The following is a 26,302-nucleotide window of genomic DNA, read 5'->3' on the forward strand; positions in this document are numbered from 1 at the left end:
GTGAAATGGCAGGTGCGTTCAAGGACAGATTAGGAATCAACGTTCTTGGGCATTCTTTTATTAATACATTCACATGTCATCGTCCCACTAAACTTCTGTATGTCTGGAATTATTGACAATTTCGTACGATGCAAAAAGGTGGGACTTTATTTAGAAATTATTTAGAAATTTATGAGACAAAATAAACAGACCCAGAAATAAATATAATCTTCTTTTTTTTAAAATAAATGTTAACAATCAATAAACTATAATTACAATTCTTTTAAACTCACTTTCCAACATACAAAATATACACCGATTGGACAGATTCCCGACCCGATGTAAAGGAAAATTTGACCACTTTTTTTGTGTACATTGGATTGTGTTTTTAAGTTGTCAATGTTTACTAGTTCCCAGTATTTTTGTTATTTGGAAAAAAAAATTCATTTTCTATGTATAAAATCAAGTTATTTCTAGCATTTCAAAAATACTTCTAAAAGCATTTTCACTATTATCTACGCATTTTAGTCGGGTCGCCGAGCACAGAGGTTATTGTAGAGAAAGATACAAGATGTAATCAATTTCACCGCCAATCATCCCGGTCGTTTCTAAATCACGCCCCTGAAATGGATCTTATCTGTCAATCAAAACTTGTCGGCGAAAAATGGTGTCGTATGCCGACAACCAATCACAAATCACCTGTCATGGAAGATTTTACTGTCAGTTGAGCATGCGTGGATTTGTTGTGTTTCTTTTCCAAAAGGTGTCATCTGCACAAAACATTGAGCAGTCATTTTGTAAGTGTAAAGTGGCCAAAATTGGGATGACTAGGTACCAAACTCCGTTCAGACAATGGAGAAAATGGTGGTATTTAATTGTTTTAAATTACACTAGCTAAAAAATGTTGATAATTTATCTTGTCTCAAACAATAACTTACTACAGAGACCTATATAATAGTATATAGGTCTCTGCTTACTAGCATGTTACTGGAAATGCATTTTATAGAAATAAAAGAAATCAAATTTTGAGTGTTTGGAATTATCTTTTGTCGTTCTTAGGGAAAAATGATAAAAAGTAACGAACAGCGTGTAACGTTAAACTTGAAATTGGTAAATTGTATTCCAAGTTCTGTCTTATTTACTATGCAGTATGTCTCCGCGTCTCTGGCAAATTATCATATTCGGATACTCACAATTTCTCATGAATTAATATGAAGGTTACTGTCTAGCTGTTGGGCGTGCGAACTATCTCAGTACATATTAAACATTTGTAGACAATGGGTCGGGAATTTGTGCAGTTGGGTTAACCCACAAATGCCTACTCGGGAAATACATGGTTATTTTATCTTGAAAGATCTACACTGATTTTTTTTTTATTGTTTTTCAACTGAATAAGACTTTCTTATTGTAACTTAATGTTGTATTACAGTAGATGAAACATTTTTCCATTTACGGAAAAGTGGATTAAAATACACACCTAGGACGTAGATCTATAGTACATGTAAATACAATATAGATAAAACGTTTGGATATTAAAGTTAAACAGGTTTCTATTTCAGAAGTTTAAGCAATCGAACTTGATGAAATATATTGTAGACTATCAATATTTCTTTTTTTATTTTAGTATGGAAATTTAAAAAAAAAACATTTTTTTATTCATCTTTCTTATTAGATGTATGACATGCTGTTGTCAGTCAGAACAAAGACGTAAACACTTGGAATTTCAAGTTATTGCTAGCACGAACGTTGAATATGTTGTTATATGTTGTTATACGTTGTTATAAATATCAAAATTGAAGTTTAAAAAAAAAACATCCGGTCCATCTCCGCGTTGGTTATTATACTAATTTATTTATACCGGAAGTGGTAAATCCGAACTTCCGTTTTGCTGTTTGACAGGAGCTGATCAGTATTAGCTAAGTATGTTTTTAAGACTTATTATCTTGAAATATAGAATTATTGTGTTGTTGTGCAAACGACTAGCACAACTGCTTTCATATTCTTCATTAACAGCATCATGTTTAGGTCGACACTCATGTAAAACATCAGTGAACATGATTCATGATCAGTGCAGCTCAGTTCATAACCACGGGGATTCTGTACACAAGGGTTGGTGGTGTCATCATATGAGAGGAAGCGCTAGAAACTCCCAACGCATCATCCTCGTTAAAAATCTGACATTTCGTGATCAGGCCAAGGGAAGCCCATATAAAAAGTTGAAAACATGGAGAAGAACAAGTCAAGTCCAAAACAAGAAATATCTTTGAAAAAGATAAACGGCATAGTTTTAATGCTGGTGGTTTTAATGTAAAAGTGATGGTGAAATAAATTAACGAACTAAAGCGTTTTAGCACGAATAACAAAATTATATCAGTTTGAATTAATCATTTTTGGTAATTATAAGACTGCATTTGAATCAGGAATATTATTTTATTAATGTGTCATTTAAAAAGATAATCTACTTATTCAGCTTCAATCTTATCTTTGTTTCGTTTTTAACTGCATATCTGCATTTTGCATTTACCGCTACATTGACCAATCACATAATTTATCTTGACCAGTAACGCCACCTGTCGCGTCATATCCGGGGCCAAAAGAAAATTAAACGGCTATGCCGAAAAATATTTATAAGTCTGTATGGCTACATAGTTTAATTTACATATATGATAACACACGCATCTTGAAGGCTTTAGCATTTGACCTTTACATCCATTGGGATGTCGGTGTATCCTTCATATTCTGATATTCCCATGTTATACATTGCCCAGTTTCATCTGGCCCCAAGAATTTGATTTCTGACAGGTCCCTAGCTAGCCTCACATTAGCCTGAGTTTCCTCTGGCCCCTGATACTACATGTATGTCTAGTACAGGGCATGAGCGCACTACTATGTGAAAACGTGGAATTCTCTGACACCGTTTGGTGTCACTAAGATTTTAGTGAAAACAATAAAATCGGGTGTGACATAACACCTACCAGTACCTAATACATATATGGATAAATGAGATATTTATTTACCCCAAAACACCCATTTAGTCCCAAATATGTGTTATATATTCCATCTGTATAGATGGTTATAATTTCAATAGAAAATGGAAAACAATATATCTTGGTACAATATAAAGATATTAATGATTGGTATTTTGATGCATTGGTTGGTTTTTCAAATCCATATCCAAATTCCGTTAGACACATTTCTTTTCTACATCCTGAGAGTTATGGTTTTGACTTCCATAATTGAAAGATTTGACTCATGGGATAGAAGTGACATGCCAAATTTTTACTTTTTTTACCCTTTAGATTTCTGAGAAATAGTGATTTTTCTTCTGAAATTGCTAAATGGCATGGGGTCATGACAAAAGTAGAGGCTCATGCTTATGCTTGGCTATGATGATGATGATGATGATGATGATGATGAGAGGGCGGGGTTGCCATTGGCAGACTTGATTGATAGGAAAGGAAGATCAGAGAGAGATATTAATGTTGCCCAGGAAGATATCCCACCCATGTAATACATTTGATTAATTCAAAGAATGAATTAAAATTGAAGCGTTCATTAAAAATACATTGAAAGATTTTTGTCATACATGGTTAAGTTATTATTTTTCTAACATTTTTACTACAATTTGTACATACAGCCATCTGGCTTCTATTAGTCCGAGATCAATATTATCTGTTTCTTCAATGTGAATTGATATATCCCTGATCTAAGGTCTGTAACTCTGGTTGCCTTACTACAAACGATGCACTGACATTGTAAAATTCTACTTATGTTCTCCTTCGTTCCTCATCCGTACATAAATCATTTCGTATCTATTTTCAATGAAAACATAAACCAAATACTTTTTCGACAATTTAATAGCATGTGAGACACGTGTACAGCAGTGTTTCAAGTACGATTAGAAACCAACACGAATTAACATGAATATTCAGGAATGCACTTAACAAGTCCACTTATCCAGTCCAATACACATTCCTGAACGTCACAATGAAAAAATGCTGTCACTGGAATAGGAATACTACACTGTATTTCAAGTATGTGTTCTACAAACATAAAAACCAATGGTTAGAAAAATACACAAATACAATAAATGAAAAACGAGATTAAACAAGCTCTACGATATCTACCACCCACCCAACCTGAAGGGGGGAAAAATACACATCCGTACTGCTGTGTACGATCTCGTCGAATGCTAACACGCACTGAAAGCACGTGCGACATGCTACACTGCACCCGTGTACAAATTTCAAAACTATCGACAAACGAAACGAAATTCATTTGAAGAAGGATTAAACATGATACCCATAATGATCATCATCAGTAACTAGTATAGAAGATATGTATTTCAAATATGGCATAATTTGGTATATTGGTGTGCATGTTTGGACAAACCAGGAGAAAACATCCTGCTGCTTAAATGATTTCTACTAACTCAATCCTGTGTGTCTAGTTAATTAAGTTTATGCATGAAGTGATCAATCTTTTTATTGGGTCCTTTTTCAACTGTATTGCTAAAAACATTGAATCCCACAATGTTAAATCTAACTTCTTTCCTGAAATTCTGTGAGTGCATACAGCATCAAAGTTTTAAGTATAGGGACTTGCATGTTGATTTATCACTGTACAAATAATAATTATATATATGATAAACATATTTCAAAGATCTAAAGGATTTAAATAAGTACCTTTTAAAATTCAGTTTTATTTCTGATTTAGAATTAATTTTGTCTCATAATAGGGAGCAAATCGGTAAATTGAGAAAGAAAATAGAAATGTTCATGAGTACATAGCAAGTTTAGGAATTAATAGGGAGCAAATCGGTAAATTGAGAAAGAAAATAGAAATGTTCATGAGTACATAGCAAGTTTTAGGAATTTTGCATTAATATTAAATAATTTCCCAATGAAAAGCCCATTCTTTGAATATACCTAGAGGAATTCTCCTGTATGGTTGCATTTTGTTTAAATAGCTTCTCACAAATAATCATCTACTAATTCAATTCTGTGTTTGTTCCTCACTTGTCTGTTTATGACTGCTATGAAGTGATCTTGGATTCAGTATTAAACTCAAATCTTTGAAATTTATTTATGACATGAACATCATAAAACAAAGTTAAGTAACAGACAGCAAGCTTGGTAAAAGTCAAAGTCACATGTACAATTCAATTTGGTTTACTGGTAAAATTCAGTCAGGGGCAATAAAAACCAAATGGGGCAATGAAAATCATATTGACACATTAAGGAGAAGTGATTATTCTATAATTTTCTATACTTAAGGTCAAGGGCATGTGGTCAAAGGTCAAGGTCAAATGTACATGTTATTTTAACTGATGGATAGTTTTGTAATGGCATTGTGGAACAGACTTGATTGGACTCTTAATTGAAGTCACATGGCAAAAATTAGGTCACCCAATTAAACCAAAGGTAAATGTAAATGATTTATAGTTATATCAATTGTTATGACTTTAAGTAAAATTAATTGGAATCAAATTGTGGACAAAGGTCAAGGTTTATTGCTTTCTTAACAGATAAATATAAGGTACTGGTTCCTCTTCTCTGATTTATTCATGGTGGACACGTCTGCTGTCAGTTACAGAGACCTGGCATGCATATTTAACACTATATGTACAAGCGACATTCACACCAACCTGCTCCTTTTACGTGTATGCTACATGTATATATATAATTAAGTGCCAATGCAATTATATAAGGCATGATAGGTGACCAGTACAAAATCTGTTGTGGTGAGAAAATTGCCTCATATTATAATATACACACTATAATTATCTACTTAGTTTATGAAACTGTTTAATGTTCTTTGATAGAATGTCATCGTTTGTGATTTTCTTGTGTCTCGATAAAGGGCCTGGTTTCCATGTAAGTTTGTCAATCTACTTGATTGACCAATTATCTATTTTAATTTATTTATTTACACATCCAACAAACCTTATTTTGTTAGAATCCAGTACCTATATTGGACCATACTGTCTTTATTACTTGGTAGACCCTATTTTGTCTGTGTGTATATATACATCCAACTAATGGTTTCTCGCAGATTTCATAAAAATTACATCAAAATTCTGAATCCTTTTATTTCTTGCTTGAATAGATCCAAATGTGTGCATCTCAACTTCAGTCGATCTAGCTAGATCTATCTTTTACATCAAATTTGTAGTTATGTATACTGTGTCCATAGTCTGACTTACAGGATGAAGCAAGGCTCATCTGGTGTATCTTATATTGTGTATTGATTTTTCTTCTTCATAACATTCTTCTGCCATAAAATTGTTTTGATGTTTTCTCAAAAACTAGTTCTGAACACAGGTATTGGTGTGCATCTGATTTTCCTATTAACTCAAGTTTCAATGTTAGTCAAGTTTGTTTGTCATTAACAGCTAAGAATGTTGCTGCACATTCAAACGTAAACATACGTCTTCATTCATTTTTAGTCCTAGCTTATAATTATGATTTCTATTGGTAATAGACCAACATTGTTCATTAGATTTGGATGTAATACATAGACTAATATATAAACAAAAACAAAAAAAGTGCAAGGTTTTTGTTTTCATTATAGCTTCCATGACTGGCTAATTGGTAAAGACATTTGTGATTATAACTAAAGTTTTATGAGCTAACTCTGTTAAATTATAGATAACAATTGATTATTCAGTGGCAGAGCTCCGGAGAATTAGATCTAAACTAAAGGTATTTGTGTACACATGTACAAGTGAAATTCAACATTCAGATGGACATGAATATGCACTCAAAGCATATAGCAATTAAAAAAGACCACAGTTATATTCAACAATTTCATTCAAAACTGTAAAAAAAGGGACCTGTTTGTAAATTCAGTAAAAGTGAAATTTGTTCCTACCTTTATCAAGATCAAACTACATCAATTTGACTTTGAATAACACCCTGTCGATTTTCAACCCAAAATTTACTCTGTCAAAAAAGACTTTCATTAGAATCTTTATCAAATTAATATGTAGCTATAGGTAGATGTCCTTGGTTCCTACCTTAGCATTCTTGTAAATGTTCAATTTTGAGACTAATCAGGAAAAAAAACAAAATAGCAGATCCTGACTTGGTGGCCATATCGGATTTTGAAATTTTATTTCTTAATTTCTCACATGGACTTGATGTATATCTACAAATTTCAATTTTAGGTTCCACGTTTTTAGACTGAATTAAAAAAAAAAAAGTTCTAGCTATTATGTCCGTTGACAAGAAAATACAAGATCATTAATTAAAAGGAAAAAAGAAAAGAAGAAAAAATTACAGAATAGTCCAAACTACAATGTACATAACAGGGTAGAAACATACAATTGTGGTGCCAAGACCTCCATGGGTTCTATTGTTCTTTTTCAAAATTTAATTTGATCTTCTAAGGAAAACCTTAAATAGAAAAAAACAGCATTCTGAAGAAAAAATTCTTTTAAAAAATAGACACATGTACAAAGTCTAAATAATGTGTGAGCGACAGACAGTATACATTATTGTATATGTATCCAGCTTGATGGGACATTAAAGATATATATTGAGTAAGTCTTTGCCAGCAGTGTGTCGATAATGATCAGATTTAGTCTGTAGGAGTTTTCAGTTCCTATACATCCAATATCTTAACTCTGACATTTACACAGGAAATGAAACCTACAAGTTTGTAACAAAGTGTGTAGACTTTTTTGTTGCCTGGTCTTCCACAACTGTGAGTAATCTTGGGTAGATCTCTGAACACCATCAATATTGGAGCACTCACAAGCGCTGTCTGATCAATGCTTAGCCGTTGTAATTGCCTCTGGAACATACCTCAAGTATTGGCCAATCAATAGCCACTGTATTACCTAAAATGATACAAAGTGCTTGCCTGTTACAATACTGCTCCCATCATAACCAGTAGGTCTTTTCCCCGCCTTTTTACAGTAGATGAATGTTTTCAGCGCAGGCCTTTTTATGAGGACTTTTCGGGGCCGTTTATGGACCCCATTTTCAATTGAAATCTTTTCATATATAAGTCATACTTACAAAATTTGTAGTTTATTCCTAAAAAAAATCTTTCCAAATTCACCAATTTTCTTCCCAAAATGAGACAAAAAGGCCTCATCACACACAAATGAAAAAAAGTCCTGCAGGATGAGGAATATTTGTGAGGGATATGAACTATCTACCTTGTAGTTGTACTCGGTGACCTTTGAACTCAATCACGCTTATAATGTCACATTTGGATTAAAGTTACGAAGCTAATTAAAATGATGATGATAGCTTGTTGAAAGGCATTCTTTAGTTTAAACCATATTTTATTTCAAATTCAAAGTCATACATTTCAACATATTACAAATGTAAGGATTCAGAAAAAAATATTAAAGGCATTCTTTGGATACTGATGGTGATTTGGCCATTGTCAGCAGATCCTTAGCATACCGGGTATTATATATATAAATATATATATACTCTTTCCAAGTGCAATACATTGGATTGCGTACCTGTCTAAATTGTCTCCTGACTAATTAGAATCTTATCTTTACCATTTTTTTTTAATTTGATGATCCATGTCCATATATACCTGAGCTTTGATATTTATAGTCTCTTAATTTAGATATAGTAGTTAAAACCTGTCAAATCTGTACCAATTTAAAATGTATTCCAAAAACTAACGTTGTTTTCCTGTTCTTAATTAATCAAAACTTCAAAAAGCATCTTATTTAATTTGTTCCAGTGATTTATATGGCAAACAATCTAAATATGATTACATATTTCGTATATGTAAGGGCAAAAAACTTAAAAGATGCTAGCGATATAACTTTATACTGTGTTATATATATAGTAGTGAGATGCTTGTATCTGGAGATATGTGTTTGTTATGATACACATCATACATGTTTGATGATATATGTGAAGAATTGCTGTTGAGTCTAGCTGAGATGTGACCATGATGACTTATACTGCTATAGTTGTCCTGCTTTCCTCCAGAGGCCTATCTCAGCTCTGTTGTCTACTATACCATGCCATATATATTCTTGTCGCTGGCAGGCCATGAATTTTTAAACTGTTGAAAATTACAGTTGCTGTCAAAAGGTGAGAGTCTGCTGTGATCCTGTGGTGTCGATGACGTTCTAATGGTGGGCCAATCAGGTGCGAGATCACATCCCAATTCGGCCAATCAGATTTGAGCATGCCGACTGACAGTGTTGGGAAGTCAATGAAAGTGAAAGCTGGTGCACGGGGAGCAGGGACAAGACAGGACGATGGCAACTCTCAAGCCATCATGAGTAGATACGATTCGGACATTGATGGACTGCTGCCCCCTGGTGTCAGGTAGGTGTACTAATCTGTCACAATTTTTAACACAAATATTTTAAGTAGGATCATTTTATTGTTCAGGTAATACTAATTGAAGCTCACCTAACTAATCTAGTTGGCAGAAAGCTATGATATGGAGTTCATTTCTTAGAGATTTTATTAGATCTTGAAGATGTTATTTATTTTCCAGAATACTAAATTAAAGGTGATGATATTTGATCATCAGAATACTGCCGTTAACAGTTATCAAGTTTGTTCAAAAGAATGACCAATTTTCAAATTGATCAGGGTAAAATTTAAATATGTTAGAAAATTAAAAATAATTTCTTCTGAATGATAAAGAGACTTTAACGCGTCCTTCGGCTGTAGTATATCGGGAAGAGTAGCCATCAGGTTTGTGTAAATGAATGACCTTGACACCTGTTGAAGGTCACATGAATAATTAATTAGATGTATATATCATCCATTAAAGATCCTTAGGTGGTAGAGTAATGACACTTACCTTTGTATAACACAGAGACTGTAAGTAATGCTAATTTAACTGACCCATAGCCTGCTGAACATAGAACAGACTATAAAGTTGGTTTTAGTATATATATGGACAAGGGAATCATTTTAAATTTCTGTGATGTGTTGATCTTAATTTAGATTGTAAGTCAGATGTATTCGTAAAACTATGTACATGTATTACTGCAGGTGATTCACTGTTAAATTGATATTGAGATATGAAAAAAGCCAATATGATATTTTCGATGGTTAAAGTTTTACAGTTGTACAAAGAGCTTAGAAGAAAAATTAAGGCATGTATTGTAGAAATTATGAGACAGAGCAGACTCTTCTCCATTGATTTTGTTATCCCCAAAAGTAGCCGAAATATACCTTATAAACAGATCGGTGATAATGAAAACAGAATCCATCGACCTGCATGGTCTCTATACATGTAGGGCAACAACACAATTATGATGGAAGTTTGGTTTATAAATTTTCAATGATCTTGTGTATGGGTGTTAAGAGTATAGGTGGTTTATAAATTTTTAATGAGAGTATGTACAGTTGTCAAAGAGTATAGGGATTAGAATTCACACAACTGCAGGCCATTTAAGTATGCTCTAGGTCTGTTTACCCTCAATCTCACAGTGCTTCACTCAGTGATAAAATTGTACTACATATTACAAAACAAAATTATCACTTGTATGACTTCTTTAGTTAGACAGTGGATTTTGATGAAACTTTGCACCTGGGTTGCACTGTTAGGTACATAGCAATACATCAGATTAAGGTTTAGATGATGATGATGATTATGATGATGATGATGATTTCTTAATTAGGTGGAATAAGTTTTCATGCCTAAAGGTCAAGGTTACGTGTTTTCTAAATAAAAAAATTAGTATCCACACAGTAATTTAATGTCCAATTGATCTAAAACACTTGATCCATACACTATTTCCTTACAAAAAGTGGTTGCCAAGGGTTAGTCTCACATCCAATGAACAAAGGTCAAGGTCACATAATCTTGTTCTCTGAATGTAAAATTGCTTTCTGCTTAATATCTTCAGTTCTCTGTGGAGATTAATACTGCTCAACCTTTTCTTGTAATTCACATTTAATCTGCTTCATTTATTTTCAAAATTAATAAGTTGTGTTAATTTAACGGAATATTTCTTTTTACAGGGGAAGACTGAATGACCTTTTCAGAGAAATTGAAAGGGAATTTGAGAATTTGTATGCAGAAAATTTAGCATGTAAGTATATCTATATAGTGGGCCAGATTTTTATCATATAGTGTACATGTGATCTCTATAAAAGAAATATACAGTTACCGCTTGTTGGAAAAGTCTCCCGCAGACATACAATAACTTAAAGTACAGACTTATGTAAATATTTCACACCTGACTGCTGTGTATTGGTTGCTTAGAAGCAAGCTAGGTTCTGTGAGAAGTGGATATGAATATTTGATGAATATTAAGTGAGGACTTGTGAAGACCTCAGAAGGCATGCTTTAACGATTTGATGGAGCAGTACTACCTAGGGACAAGGAACCTTTCATGGCGAGGAGTCTGTACAGGAAGCCAGACGCCAGGACCGGTCTGTACCTGGTGTGGCAGGACTCTCCAATATCAAATATCATTTTAGTATGCTTAAATATCAATGATACAGAACAGAACTGTTGATCATGCCTAGATTTTTTTGTTTTTGTTTGTTTGTTGGTTTAACATCTTTGCAACAGCTGGGGTCATATGAGGTTAGTTGTCTAGTGGGTACACCAATTAACAGTCAGGGTCATATGAGGACAGGTGTCTTGTTGTGACACCAACTAACAGTCAGGGTCATATGAGGACAGGTGTCTAGTCGTGACACCAATTAACAGTCAGGGTCATATGAGGACAGGTGTCTTGTGGGGACAAGAATTAAGAGTCAGGGTCAAATGAGGACAGGTGTCCAGTGCTAACAGGAATTAACAGTCAGGGTCATATGAGGACAGGTGTCCAGTGGGGACAGGAATTAACAGTCAAGGGTCAAATGAGGACAGGTGTCTAGTGGGGACACCGATTAACAGTCAGGGTCATATGAGGACAGGTGTCTAGTCGTGACACTAATTAACAGTCGGGGTAATACGAGGTCAGGTGTCTAGTGGGGATACGAGTTAACAGTCAGGGTCAAATGAGGACAGGTTTCTAGTGAGGACACAAATTAACAGCCAGGGTAAAATGAGGACAGGTGTCTAGTTGTGACAAATTAACAGACAGGGTCATATGAGGACAGGTGTCTAGTGGGGACACAAATTAACTGGGTCAAATGAGGACAAACTGTCAGGGTTATATGAGGACAGGTGTCAAGCTGAATACAAACAACAGGTGAAAGCAAAGAAACTTGAACTGATGTTGTATAATTTTGACTTTGACTAATGATGATACAAAACAGAATTGACCTTTATATATATCTTAGTTATTGAACTTCCTATCGATCTGTTGCAATAATGCAAGGAGATCTGTTACAGTACAAGACCGTGTAGAGGGGCTGACCGAACGTCTGGAAGTCTGTTCTGTTGGAGAAAAACCAGCGTCTGAAAACCAGGACACTACTGACCACCTCGAGGTCAACAAACCCAAGCGATGTGAGTCGAGTTAGGTGTCGTGGTAGAATCTCTGGGTATTCCAACCCTAGCAACCTTCATCAGCGTATAAATATATAAACTGATACATCTACGTTTACATATGTATATATATATATATTTAAATCTATGGGACAATGCCACTTTATAAACTAACATGAAAAATGTGGGATTTAAAGGACTATTAATGAAATCCATTGTGCATTGATTATGATGTCATTATTGTAACTACAGACACCAATAGTTAACCGTAGAAATGGCTGTTCAATCTGAGGGATCTTGCTGTCGATAGGGCTGTTCTATCTAAGGGATCATGTAGTCAAAATGGCTGTTTTATCAATGAATAAATTACTTAGGTTTTAATTGAATTAGAAGCTAAATAATACAGCCAGAAGTGTGGGAAATATAAATGTAAACATTTAACTGCCTTGCTCTCATAACATACAATATGGTGTTTGCCTGCAAAGTTATGTCATTTATAACAACTATATATACCATAGCCAGGCAGTTAATGATTAATTATCCTATTAAGGAATTTGTACTGTCAAAAAGAGAACTTGCAGAAAACTATTTGGTAGGCGGTAGACATCATGTATGTCAAACGAAGGCCTTTGAACTTCATAGATTTCTTATTAAAAAACAACACATAACACAAGTCTCTGTTAATGGAACAAAGTCATACTAAGATTCAGTGTTGGACTGATAAATGGAAATTATTATAACTCTGAAAACTGTGATTTGAAGTAGAAATCTAGAATTAAAATTAAATAAATCAGTCGAAATTAGTAATTGTAAGAAACAGAACTTTTATTTAAATTGATATATTTGTGATTTTGTACTAGTTAACATTTTTTTTATTTCCAGCAGCCAGTCAGATATCTCAGAAGATAAAATCTACCTATAAAGTATCGACCAGTAAGATTGTGTCCAGCTTCCGTAACCCTTCTCCTATCTACGCTGTTGCCCGCGACTACCGAGGACATCGAGATGGGGTTTGGGAAGTCACAGTTGCTCGGTCAGATCAACAGCTTATCGGCACAGCTTCTGCAGGCAAGTTAAACACTTCAGTCGATGTGTACTCTCAGATCCCTGGAAACATAAATATGGATATTGAATGTCCTTTATATACTTATAATGAAAAGAATGTTTCAGTTTACTGGAGGTTTCTTTTTCCTTGATATATTTTGTCTGTCTGTTTGAATGACTTTAGTTAGACATCCTGCAACAAATGGTTTTTCATCTGAAACAGACACACTTATAAATAACTCTGACCCAAAGAGTCAGGATGACCTATGTCCAGCACTCTTCTTCTGGTGTCACCCACCATGTGCCATGCATGAACTTTTACTTTCAAAATGCTACTTTTTAATGCCAATGCACATTTTAACCAAATTTGGAATCAAGCGTCATTTGGAGGGATGGATGACGATTCCGATAAATGAGGCTGGGCCGACCCCCTGGAGACAAAGGGGCAGGTCCCCAAAAAGAAGAAATTAGCTAAAATTTTGCTTTAAGACTCCACATACAGTGGACCCTCGATAATCCAAACACCTTCGTTCCCAGTCCGAACCGTCCGGATTACGAGTTTTCCGGACTGCCGAATTTCGTCTACCAGGTCAAAAAAATTGTCGTGTAAGAGTTATCTCCCTTGATTATATACAATCCGGGACGTTTCATAAACACGTCTAATTTGTCAGACTTTTTAACAATAAATATACTTATGTTTCTGATATGATTCTTGTTTTGTTTTGTAGAAAGTAAACAATAAACTACGTTTTTATAAGAACATGTAAAGTGAAAGTTGTTTTATTTATAGCGGGCATATGTGACCTACAAACAACACACATGTGTCACGTCCCGGAGGTTTACAGACAAGTAGAACTTACAAACGTTAAATACCTTAAAATAAAAGACCCGGATTTTACAACTTACCGTCAGTCCATGTTTTTTTATGATTTTTACGTACCAGAAACCCCAAGCTATCTATTTAAAAGTACGCAACACCAGCGAGAACTACCCAAGATGTCCGATAATTATTAAACCTGTATTCACTTAACAATGTGACGCTTAGTTAAGTATCAGACGACGACTAATTTGTGTGTAATCAACCCAGTTCTTGTGATCACTGCTTAATACGTAAATGTGTATGTAATTAATAACATGCATCTTTCAATGAGTCGTCGTTTCACGTAACGGTGTTACAAGCCAATATCCGTGTTTACCCAATACAAGTGTTAATGATGTTAATTACCGATCATAAATTTATTACATGTATTTGAGATTGATTAATTATCGTATCACGTACTGTAAGTTTGTGCATAAATTCTTGCTAACTACAAAATAGCAATATGTGTTCTTATAAAAGTTGCCGTCTGTAAAATAACTATCATAGATATTGTACGTCAAGATGATAAAAGCAAGACCAGGCTATACTATAAAATCCTTTAATACCCTAACATTTAGGTCTTAGAGAAGTTATAAAAACAAAAGCTACACATTATAACACAGGTAAACACCCGGGGCTATGACCTGGCAGCGGTCGCTATGACTACGCACAGTGTCAAGCGACAGTCTGTACAGCTGTCGACACGGGTGACTTGCGCCGACATTTTTTTTCTCCTCGTGGTGAAAAAATCGTCCAGATTATTGAGGGAAATTTACTAATGAAAAGTACGTTCCGTTCCCAAAATGGGCTTCCGGAATCGGAATCCGAATTTCCGGACTGGTGAGTACAAATAACGTTACGGAAATCCGTTCCCGTGCATTTCCGTCCAGACGGTGAGTTTTCCGGACTATCGGCGTCCGGATTATCGCGGGTCCACTGTAGTAGCAAAGTTACAAATGACCATACAACACCTATTGACATATATTCTTTAAGATTCAACTAGAATACTGTGTTATAGTTGGTATGTGGCGGATCTAATTTTGTTTTATCCATGGTCATTAAAGTGTGGAAATAAATACCCAGCTAATAATAGATTATAGATTTACTTAAGCATTGATGTCATTTTTCTTAGTTTCATTGGGGTGTGAAAAAAAAAATTGTTTGCAGACTGTATGAATCCGCATACCGGATTCTTGTATGAATCCGCAGCGGATTCTTACAAAAGTTTGCAAACAAATTTTTTTTCCTACCCCTATGAAACTAAAAAATAATTGACATCAACGCTTATGATTAATTTTTGAAATTGATTTTCAAAATTAAAATATTTTTTTTTTATGTACAATTTAACTGATCTTATAAGGGATTCTTTTTTCAAAAATCAATACGCAATGTCAATGGCCGTATTGTGACATCACTTATTTCGCGCCATTTTCTGATTTTTTTTTCATAGATGTATGAAAAAAAATCTCAACCAATCAGAAAGCCCCATTCTGTGTACAAACACTGGACTATTAATTATATCATAATGTTTTTTACATGTATACGCTGATGTTTAGATGTGTCATCTTTAGAATGTTATGTGGTATCTATCTAATACCAGCAAACCAGGTCCGACTTTGGCAACCATGAAATACAGTACAGGGTAAACAGTATAATATGTTGTTAACTTTGTGTGTACGTACTTGACAGATCACACAGCCCGAGTTTGGTGTATTCACTCCGGAATGTGCCTGCTGCAGTACCAGGGACATCAAGGCTCTGTTAACTCCATCCGCTTCCATCCCGCACAGGAGTTGGTACTCACAGCTTCTGGGGATCAAACTGCGCACATCTGGGGGGCTCACGTCAACATCCCTAGTATAGAGGTAAACATTGGGGTCAACATCCCTTCTATAGAGGTAAACATTGGGGTCAACATCCCTTCTATAGAGGTAAACATTGGGGTCAACATCCCTTCTATACAGGTAAACATTGGGGTCAACATCCCATCTATACAGGTAAACATTGGGGTCAACATCCCTTCTATAGAGGTAAACATTGGGGTCAACATCCCTTCTATAGAGGTAAACATTGGGGTCAACATCCCTTCTATAGAGGTAAACATTGGGGTCAACATCTCTTCTATAGGGGTAAACATTGGGGTCAACATCCCTTCTATAGAGGTAAACATTGGGGTCAACATCCCTTCTATAAAGGTAAACATTGGGGTCAACATCCCTTCTATAGGGGTAAACATTGGGGTCAACATCATTTCTATAGAGGTAAACATTGGGGTCAACATCCCTTCTATAGAGGTAAACATTGGGGTCAACATCCCTTCTATAGAGGTAAACATTGGGGTCAACATCTCTTCTATAGGGGTAAACATTGGGGTCAACATCCCTTCTATAGAGGTAAACATTGGGGTCAACATCCCTTCTATAAAGGTAAACATTGGGGTCAACATCCCTTCTATAGGGGTAAACATTGGGGTCAACATCATTTCTATAGAGGTAAACATTGGGGTCAACATCCCTTCTATAGAGGTAAACATTGGGGTCAACGTCCATTCTATAGAGGTAAACATTGGGGTCAACATCCCTTCTATAAAGGTAAACATTGGGGTCATCATCCCATCTATAAAAGTAAACATTGGGGTCAACATCCCTTCTATAAAGGTAAACATTGGGGTCATCATCCCATCTATAGAGGTAAACATTGGGGTCAACGTCCCTTCTATAAAGGTAAACATTGGGGTCAACATCCCTTCTATAAGGTAAACATTGGGGTCAACATCCCTTCTATAGAGGTAAACATTGAGGTCAACATCCCTTCTATAGAGGTCAACATTGGGGTCAACGTCCATTCTATAGAGGTAAACATTGGGGTGAACATCCCTTCTATAGAGGTAAACATTGGGGTGAACATCCCTTCTATAGAGGTAAACATTGGGGTCAACATCCCTTCTATAGAGGTAAACATTGGGGTCAACGTCCCTTCAATAGAGGTAAACATTGGGGTGAACATCCCTTCTATAAAGGTAAACATTGGGGTCAACGTCCCTTCAATAGAGGTAAACATTGGGGTGAACATCCCTTCTATAAAGGTAAACATTGGGGTGAACATCCCTTCTATAAAGGTAAACATTGGGGTGAACATCCCTTCTATAAAGGTAAACATTGGGGTCATCATCCCATCTATAGAGGTAAACATTGGGGTCAACATCCTTTCTATAGAGGTAAACATTGGGGTCAACATCCCTTCTATAGAGGTAAACATTGGGGTCTACGTCCCTTCTATGGAGGTAAACATTGATGTCAACATCCCTTCTATAGAGGTCAACATTGGGGTCAACATCTCTTCTATAGGGGTAAACATTGGGGTCAACATCTCTTCTATAGAGGTCAACATTGGGGTCAACATCCCTTCTATAGAGGTTAGTATTAGGGTCAACATCCCTTCTATGGAGGTCAACATTGGGGTCAACATCCCTTCTATAGAGGTCAACATTGGGGTCAACATCCCTTCTATAGAGGTAAACATTGGGGTCAACATCCCTTCTATAGAGGTAAACATTGGGGTCAACATCCCTTCTATAGAGGTAAGTATTAGGGTCAACATCCCGTCTATAGAGGTAAACATTGGGGTCAACATCCCTTCTATAAAGGTAAACATTGGGGTCAACATCCCTTCTATAAAGGTAAACATTAGGGTCAACATCCTTCTTTAGAGATAAACAGTATGGTAAAGAAGTAAAAATAGCTCTCGACTTAAAAAAAAAAAATTTATTGGACATTCAATAACAATGTATCATATGAGGTGATTAGTTATTCAGAAATCTTGGAGAAGAAGTTGTTATCTATAGAAATATATGTATCATATTATATGTGACCTTGACATCTCTTACAGAGATCCCATTCCTCGGGAGAAGATGACCTGGATGGATCTGAGAAAGAGGACTCAGTTGATGGTAAAATAACTCATGGGAATCAAATGTTGACAAACAGAATGCCTCACATCAGAACACCACATATCTAGACTTCTGATCCTACTGTGTTCCCCACATAATACCAGTTGTTATTGGTCACATCCCTGTTAATCTGTATCACTGAACTGTCCTGTGTGTGTGGGTCTGATATGTAGTGTAACAAAGTTATTCAACATTGTATAAACATGACTCTGAGGCATTGCACGGGTCTGTTATTCCATTAAATATAAAAGTTGAAAACTAATCCTACAGTAAGAGTGATGGATGTAAACTGAGCTTGGTTTTTAAACTTCAGTAGTCAACTCAACGATTCTATGTTGTGTAAACTACAAGGACGGCTTTCTTGGAGGTTGAAGTGTAGGGCCAAAAAGGGGGAAAATAGAATAATCAGAATAGCTTCATACCAAATTTGATCAGAAGCATCACTGGGGAATGGAGTTTGTAAAACTCTTGAGGGTGGAGGGGTTGATCTGGTAGCAGGGGAAATATTACGCTGGTAATATGTGACAAGGCCTGAAAACATTCTCGAGAGGTTTAGATGTGGGGCACAATGCATATGAACAGAGGACATCTGAAATTTTATTTGTGTTACTGCCGTAAAGGCTTCAGTCTAATGCTTTTGTGACGGTGTGTTGATCCATCTGGACTTTTATCACGAAGCATAGTGATAAGAGTTTGTTGTTTTAATATTATTGAATAATTAAAGGGCGAAGACGTCTTTAAATGAAAGTGACCTGCTTAATTACCACTTGTATGCTGTAATAAGTCCAGGAGGCCAACCTGTAATCCCTGTCTCAAAAAAGGACAAATTTGTCAGAAGCAAAATATTGAAATGAAGTGTATTGAATTTGAAATGCTTAAAGGTGAGAAAAAATACCCATGGTTATCTATTACCAGATATGGGCTTAAAGGTGAGAAAAAATACCTTTGGGTGGGCTTATTACCAGACATGGTCTTAAAGGTGTGAGAAAAAATACCCATGGGTGGGCTTATTACCAGACATGTGGTTAAAGGTGAGAAAAAATACCTATGGGTGGGCTTATGACCGACCATTGGACTTAAAGGTGAGAAAAAATACCCATGCATGGGCTTATTACCAGACATGGCCTTAAAGGTGAGAAAAAATACCCATAGGTGAACTTTTGACCTGACGTTGGACTTAAAGGTGAGAAAAAATACCCATGGGTGGGCTTATAACCAGACATGGGCTCAAAGGTGAGAAAAAATACCCATGGGTGGGCTTATTACCAGACATGGGCTCAAAGGTGAGAAAAAATACCTATGGGTGGGCTTATTACCAGACATGGTCTTAAAGGTGAGAAAAAATACCTATGGGTGGGCTTATTACCAGACATGGGCTCAAAGGTGAGAATATATCTTACTTTATAGATCCAACATAAAACTAGACGAGTTATGTATTGCATTGATATGTCTCTGTTATTAAGCCACAAATTACCTAGATATTTAAAGATATAAACAGTTTGAACAGCACCAACCATTCTTCTATACAATCTCTTTCTGTTATTTTGGACAGACTTTCTCGAGTCGACTCCCGAGGAGAGCTCGCTGAGAACACCTTCAATGGAGCTGACTGGACACAATGGGGTGGTGGTGTCAGCTGATTGGATGGCTGATGGAGGTCAGGTGATCACAGCATCATGGGATAGGACAGCCATCTTGTATGATGCTGAGTCCGGAGAACAAATCAATACTCTAACAGGTATAACCAACAAATTGAGTTAAATATGAAATTAAGAGAAATGTTTTTATGCCTGCCATAAAATGAGGGACATGCAGTGTTACCCATGGCCGACTCGTCCTGTCCCGTCCTGCCCCATCCCGTCCCGTTCTGATGCAATATAACTAGCCAATCTCAGAAACTGCTGATGCGATCCTCACCAAACTGTGTTTCAGGGTGTCAAGTGGCAACGGCTGCATTTGTCTCGCAGACATTTTCTAGTTTTCTTTCTTTTCCTTTTTTGCCTCAGCCTTCAGACAGGTGGAGTCTCCCAGATTTTTAATAGGTTCTGGAGAGTACATATCATATGTGGTTGATGATATTTCTCCCACACTTGCCTGTCACTAAATATATCATATGTTGAGTGAATGCCATGGATGACATGTGGAATATGCTACAAAATTATTGACATCACTCGATTGTGATTTACTTACACTGCATGAAATAATGAGTCGTCCTGAGTCACGTTTTCAGAGTAATTGCATGTGTGATCAAAGGGAAACTGTGAAGTGTAGAAGAATACCCTTTCTCTTACCCTGGTCAAACCGATGTTTGATTTTCTTATCTCACCCTAGGGTTGAAACAAATTATCATATTATTTTTGCACTTTCTCAACAATTTTATGACATCATGGTGATACCAAGATATCACAGCAACAATACAATGACATCACACTAATTCAGTCATGTCACATCAACATCGCCTTGCGTTGATGTAACATCAATATTAGATAGATCTACATAAGAGGAGTTTACAGGAAAAGAGCAAAATATAATCACTTGCAACCGTGGGAGTGAGACGGGGAATCTCAACCCTCCGGGGAAGATTCTTAAGTTGCCTGACACTCAGCTGAAGCTTCGGGGGATCTGAATCCTCCATGTAAGATTCTTAAGCTGTCAAACACTCAGCAAAGGCTTCGGGGGATCTGAACCCTCCATGTAAGATTCTTAAGCTGCCAAACACTCAGCAGAGGCTTCGGGGGATCTCAACCCTCCATGTAAGATTCTTAAGCTGTCAAACACTCAGCAGAAGCTTCGGGGGATCTCAACCCTCCATGTAAGATTCTTAAGCTGTCAAACACTCAGCAGAGGCTTCGGGGGATCTCAACCCTCCATGTAAGATTCTTAAGCTGCCAAACACTCAGCAAAGGCTTCGGGGGATCTCAACCCTCCATGTAAGATTCTTAAGCTGCCAAACACTCAGCAGAGGCTTCGGGGGATCTCAACCCTCCATGTAAGATTCTTAAGCTGCCAAACACTCAGCAAAGGCTTCGGGGGATCTCCCTACAGGGAATATTCTTAAGCTGCCAAACAATAGGCTGAGGCTTCAGGGGATCTCAGTCCTCTGGGTAAAATTCTTAAACTGCCAAATACTTAGCTGAGGCTTCGAGGGATCTCAACCCTCCATGTAAGATTCTTAAGCTGCCAAACACTCGGTCTTTCCCCTTAGTTGAGATTCCTGTCCCACCCCCAGTAGGTTAAAGAATATATAAATCTACCATATTGGTCTCTACGGGCCATAAGTCTTTGTTAGTGTGTCAGTAGCACTACCTGAAGAGGCAAGAGATTTGAGCATTTTTCAGTCTCTCAGTTCAATAACCATACTTCAATATGTAGTTAAAGTATTTTGACATGACAAGATATTGTCAGAGTTGATGTTCTGTGTTAAAAGGTCATGACCAAGAACTGACGGAGGTACGGGCCCACCCCACACAGAGAATGGTGGTCACTTCATCCAAAGACACGACCTTCAGGTTGTGGGACTTCCGAGACCCAAATATGCTGGTCAATGTTTTCCAAGGTCACACGCAGTAAGTTTCCAAATCACACCTTAATCATATTATCCTCCTCGCTTGTGTAAAGTCCCAACAGAATCTAGTTATTAAAGAGATACCGGTATGTAATTTTATCAAATGAATGGAAGAGCTTAATTTTCAATTTTTATTGAAGACAATCCAGATTTTTCTCAAACAGGAATTCATTGGTGTTTAATTTTCTTTGTAGACCAGTCACAAGTGCCGTGTTTGCAGGAAGTGACAAAGTTGTTTCTGGTAGTGATGACCGCACTATTAAGGTGTGGGACATCAAGAACATGCGATCTCCAATCTCCGCCATCCGATCAGACTCATCTGTCAATAGGTAAGTCATATACACAGCAAGTAGAGGTCCAGTTTAAATACAGAGTGACTCGGGTCAACCTTGCATATGAAGCAAGGGACATAACTCATATTGTCAAAGAAAAGGATTTCCTTCAGATAAAAAACATTCTTATAACCTATCTAAAGTATAATGGTTTAATTAATTTGAACATTGGCAAAGACACTACTTTTAAAATGCTGTCAAAAGAAATTATTTTGCTTTACTTATGGAACAGAACAATATAACTTTTTAGATGATACACACATATTTTGAAAATCTTGAACTATGTGGGTATTGACTGGAAATAAAATTGAATGGCGTCTGGGTATCTTTATATGTGTACACATATTTAAAAATGCTATGAGTCCTTGGTGTGAAATATTACAGGGCTTTTTCTCACTGGTTTGGGATTGGGCCTTTTGGTCTCATTTTGGGAAGAAAATTGGTGAATTGGGATGGATTGTTTTCAGGAATAAACTGCAAATTTTGGGAATTTGGCTCAGAAAAAGCCCTGTATAAGCTGCTTGTGTTGAATCATTAGTGTTTGGTCTGGATGGAAGTGTGCAAGTGGTCATAATGTGGAAGGAAACAGGAGTACCTGGAGAACGCCAATGTGGCCCACTGACTCCTTTCCACTTTCTGTCATGTAGGCCAAGGGAGTGTGTAACCACTGAACCACCTTGTATTGTATCAGTGTTGTGGAAAAGTAACTAAATCTTTAAAACTGTATTCAACTGTGTTTCAGATTGTCTGTGTCCCAGGCACATAACACCATAGCTATTCCACATGACAACAGGCATATCCGTCTGTATGATATCCACGGTAACAGAATTGGAAGGTTACCTCGCAGTAACAGACAGGTAATTAACGGCAGTTAATAAATCTATCGAGTAACAAATCTACTGGAAGGGTTGTGAAAGTAGAAAAATTGAGATTTTGTTCTATACATAACTAATAACAGGATTAGAAAATCTTATACAAGTATATGTACTGATGTATCTGTATGCAGATTAAGACAGAAATGTAAGATATAATTACGGGGAATAATGTACTAATGTAAATGTGGAAATTTACCCGAGGGGGAAATTTACGCTAATTACACGGAGTCCTTTTGATCGCAAAACTTTCCCCCGTGCGTATTGTTTGATATCAATTTGCATAATCTCGAACTACAAACGAAGGTGAATCGATCGCAAAAATTACCCTAACATGTATAGTTTACGAAATCACGAAAATAACACCCCGCGAAAATAACCGCATTTACAGTATTCGTTAAAGCTTCAAATTCAATGACAGTTTCTGAAAGATTTTATGGCTATGTGAGTTTTATAAATCTATCGTTCATTTTTCAATCATCAACTTTTCTTTTAAAGAAAATAGTTCATAATGGTCGAGGGTTTTACTGAACTAGGCATAAATTATCCCCTGGTAAAGGGATTTTAACATTTACATTTAAAAAAGATGTTTCCCTAACAGAGAAAAAGTCTGAGGTAATTTTTTCAGTGACTGCTCTTACAACTCAAGCGAACGGGTTTTGGTTTTACTGGAAGTATTAAATCGTTGCATGAGATTAAGTGTTTTTTAAGTTTGTGAGGATATTTGAAGGGGAGATGACTTCTTCTAAGGAACTGTTTTGTATATTTCAGGGTCACACAAAGATGGTGACAGCCGTGGCGTGGGCCGACGATCACCCCATCTGCAACTTATTCACCTGTGGTTTTGACAGACAGGTGTTTGGCTGGAACATCAACATACACAATAAGGAATAAACAGAGTTCCTTCCGAGATGGAAATCATAACCCATAACATGTACAACCAGGAGAAGGAAGATAATCTTCGGAGACGAACATCTTAAGACAGAATTACGTTCGTACTCCGAGTTCTTTTCATGCAGCTGCAACTGTTATCAGCAAGTCAATAAGCTATTGAACCTTTGAAAAGTTGTTTCTTTTCTTTAAGAAAAGTTGTGTGTGTATAAGGATTGACATAAGGGAGGTAACTCTCAAAGTGAAGATGAATCAACAGTATATAATGCAGTTACATGCGATGTGGATTTGAAATAGATATCTTCAGGATGTTCACTGTGATAAGATGAATATTTGTGAATAAGGACATCGGATGGGATGGTGAGATATTATTACCGGGGTCACCAAGATACTTCCATAGTTTATGGTCAATTGACAATGTGACAGTGTTGTAGAGTTTTTAGAGGTAGGAATTTCATAAATGTATGGATTAAAATTAAGATGTTCACAGTAGTGTAGATGGCTTAATGAGTGCCCCTCCCCCAATTTAATTAAGACTTAATTAGTGTCTATACTGGCTAGTGTTTGTGGAAATTTTTTTTAATAGAAAAACTCTATAATTGCTATTATCCTAAGTTCCCAGTAGACTTTTTAGGTTTAATATGGTAAAAAATAAGATGTGTACATACAACTATTTATAGACTTACATACGGAATGTTGCTTATGGTACCGTTGTTGTTGTATGTGTAAATTTAGTCTGAATTGTTCGGTGATACCCGATTGTGGGCAGACTTGGTACAGACCAGTATACATGTGTGATAGAAAAATCCTGTCTGTGCTGGGGGGCTTCAGCTAGTGACTTCTCTATACTTGTACCACTAGGCTAAAGAGAAATTTCCACTTGTCTGAACTATTATGGTCACCTAAACTCTTAAACGTAATATATATAATCACTACTGGAAATATAGCCATGAAATATGTGAAAACACCAGGAAATTGCAGTCGTGAAAAGGCCATGCAAATTTTAATTCATGGTTTCTTCGTGTGGCTATGAAAAATAATGTATAAATTTTCATGTCTACTTTCACAGATTTTTCACATTTTCATGGCTTTATCAAGATATTTTCACAGAATATTCATGGAAAATTATTCCATTAGTGAATATTAGTGGCTAATAATGCGGGGTGGGGGGGTAAAGATATGTGCAATACAACATACAGGATATTGTAATTAATGACCAATAACGTTCATGTAATATCTGTAATGTTGCATTTCTGGTCTTTCTTTCTCCAGATCTGTTCTTTTTGTTTTGTTTTTGTTTGTTTTTGAATTTATTAAATTAATGGTAGGTCAAGCTTGGTAGCTTCGTATGGATTCAAGTTTGATGAAATCAAAATATCTGTAGAATCCTATAAAGAAATTTTGTGATATAATAATCCAATAGGCAATGCTAGTCATAGGGACATTTAATGGTGCTCATTTTATGGGGTTTGTTGTCTCGTAAGTACTTGTATTTCTAGAAGGGGAGAGAAGCAGAGGAAATCTCTCATTCTTTTCTTCGCAAAATAAAAATAACAGTGTCAGATTGGTTAACTGAGAACAAAAATATCATTCTGATCAAATTTAGTTATATATCATAATTATAGAGGATAACATTGAATCATGTAAACTATTATTTATGTATAATTTGTTTGTCAAGATCAAGATCACCTGAGTGCTTGAATCTAGTGAGTGAGACTAGTGCTGAGAAACCCAGACATCACTGGAACTGTATTTTACTACTAACATAATGTAATGGATCATTTTACTGTACGGTACAGTGCTCATTAAACCCGTTGATGGAATGTTAGTGTTGTTGTTTGTGATTTAGCAGGAATTCAAATGTTGTAAAATTTATGTTCATCTTGAAGGACCAGCTAGAATTCTGGTAATTGTCGTGATTTTCATCTTCGTTGCAAAAAAGGATCTTAAATTTTATTTTCACCTTGAACCCTACTGCAGGAACTCGTATGATGATGTATTACTTTCACTTTTTTCTGAACATCTGTGTACCGGAGCAAATTTCAGGTACCTAGATCTCAAAAGGTATAGATGATGCAGCGTTCTTCAGTATTACATAGATAACTAACGTGACTAAATTTCCGACTTGCAGTAGATCTGTAAACATATAATCATAGGTATCGGAATCTCTGTCAGATATTACTCTTTTCCATTGTGTACACCACATAACAGCAAATTTAAGCTTTTCCAACATCCTTGAAAAGACAAACTTTTTCCTGACGTCCTTGGGACAGACAACAAAGCTTTTCCGACATCCTTGGGGCGGACAACAAAGCTTTTCTGACGTCCTTGGGACGAACAACAGAGCTTTTCTGACGTCCTTGGGGCGGACAACAGAGCTTTTCTGACGTCCTTAGGGCGGACAACAGAGCTTTTCTG

The 26,302-nt window shown here is 36.2% G+C and overlaps 1 protein-coding gene across 3 annotated transcripts; it reads left to right on the forward strand.

Annotated features, from left to right (window-relative positions):
- The first annotated feature begins 1,844 nt into the window (after positions 1-1,844).
- On the forward strand, positions 1,845-25,707 carry LOC117322304 (WD repeat-containing protein 37-like). Of its 3 annotated transcripts, none has more exons than XM_033877139.1 (12): positions 1,845-1,899; positions 9,041-9,293; positions 10,950-11,020; positions 12,277-12,393; positions 13,255-13,440; positions 15,965-16,173; positions 18,164-18,224; positions 19,777-19,962; positions 21,652-21,790; positions 21,984-22,118; positions 22,864-22,978; positions 23,765-25,707. In XM_033877139.1, the coding sequence occupies exons 2-12, from the start codon at positions 9,151-9,153 to the stop codon at positions 23,885-23,887; spliced, it is 1,485 nt and encodes a 494-aa protein (XP_033733030.1). In that variant the 5' UTR covers positions 1,845-1,899; positions 9,041-9,150; the 3' UTR covers positions 23,888-25,707. The 3 variants fall into 3 exon arrangements, with proteins under 3 accessions (XP_033733030.1, XP_033733032.1, XP_033733031.1); XM_033877141.1 differs by having other exon boundaries at positions 15,965-16,140; XM_033877140.1 differs by having other exon boundaries at positions 13,258-13,440.
- Positions 25,708-26,302: the final 595 nt, after the last annotated feature.

This window comes from Pecten maximus, chromosome 2 (genome assembly GCF_902652985.1).
Source record: "Pecten maximus chromosome 2, xPecMax1.1, whole genome shotgun sequence".
Classification (NCBI taxonomy): Eukaryota; Metazoa; Mollusca; class Bivalvia; order Pectinida; family Pectinidae; genus Pecten; species Pecten maximus.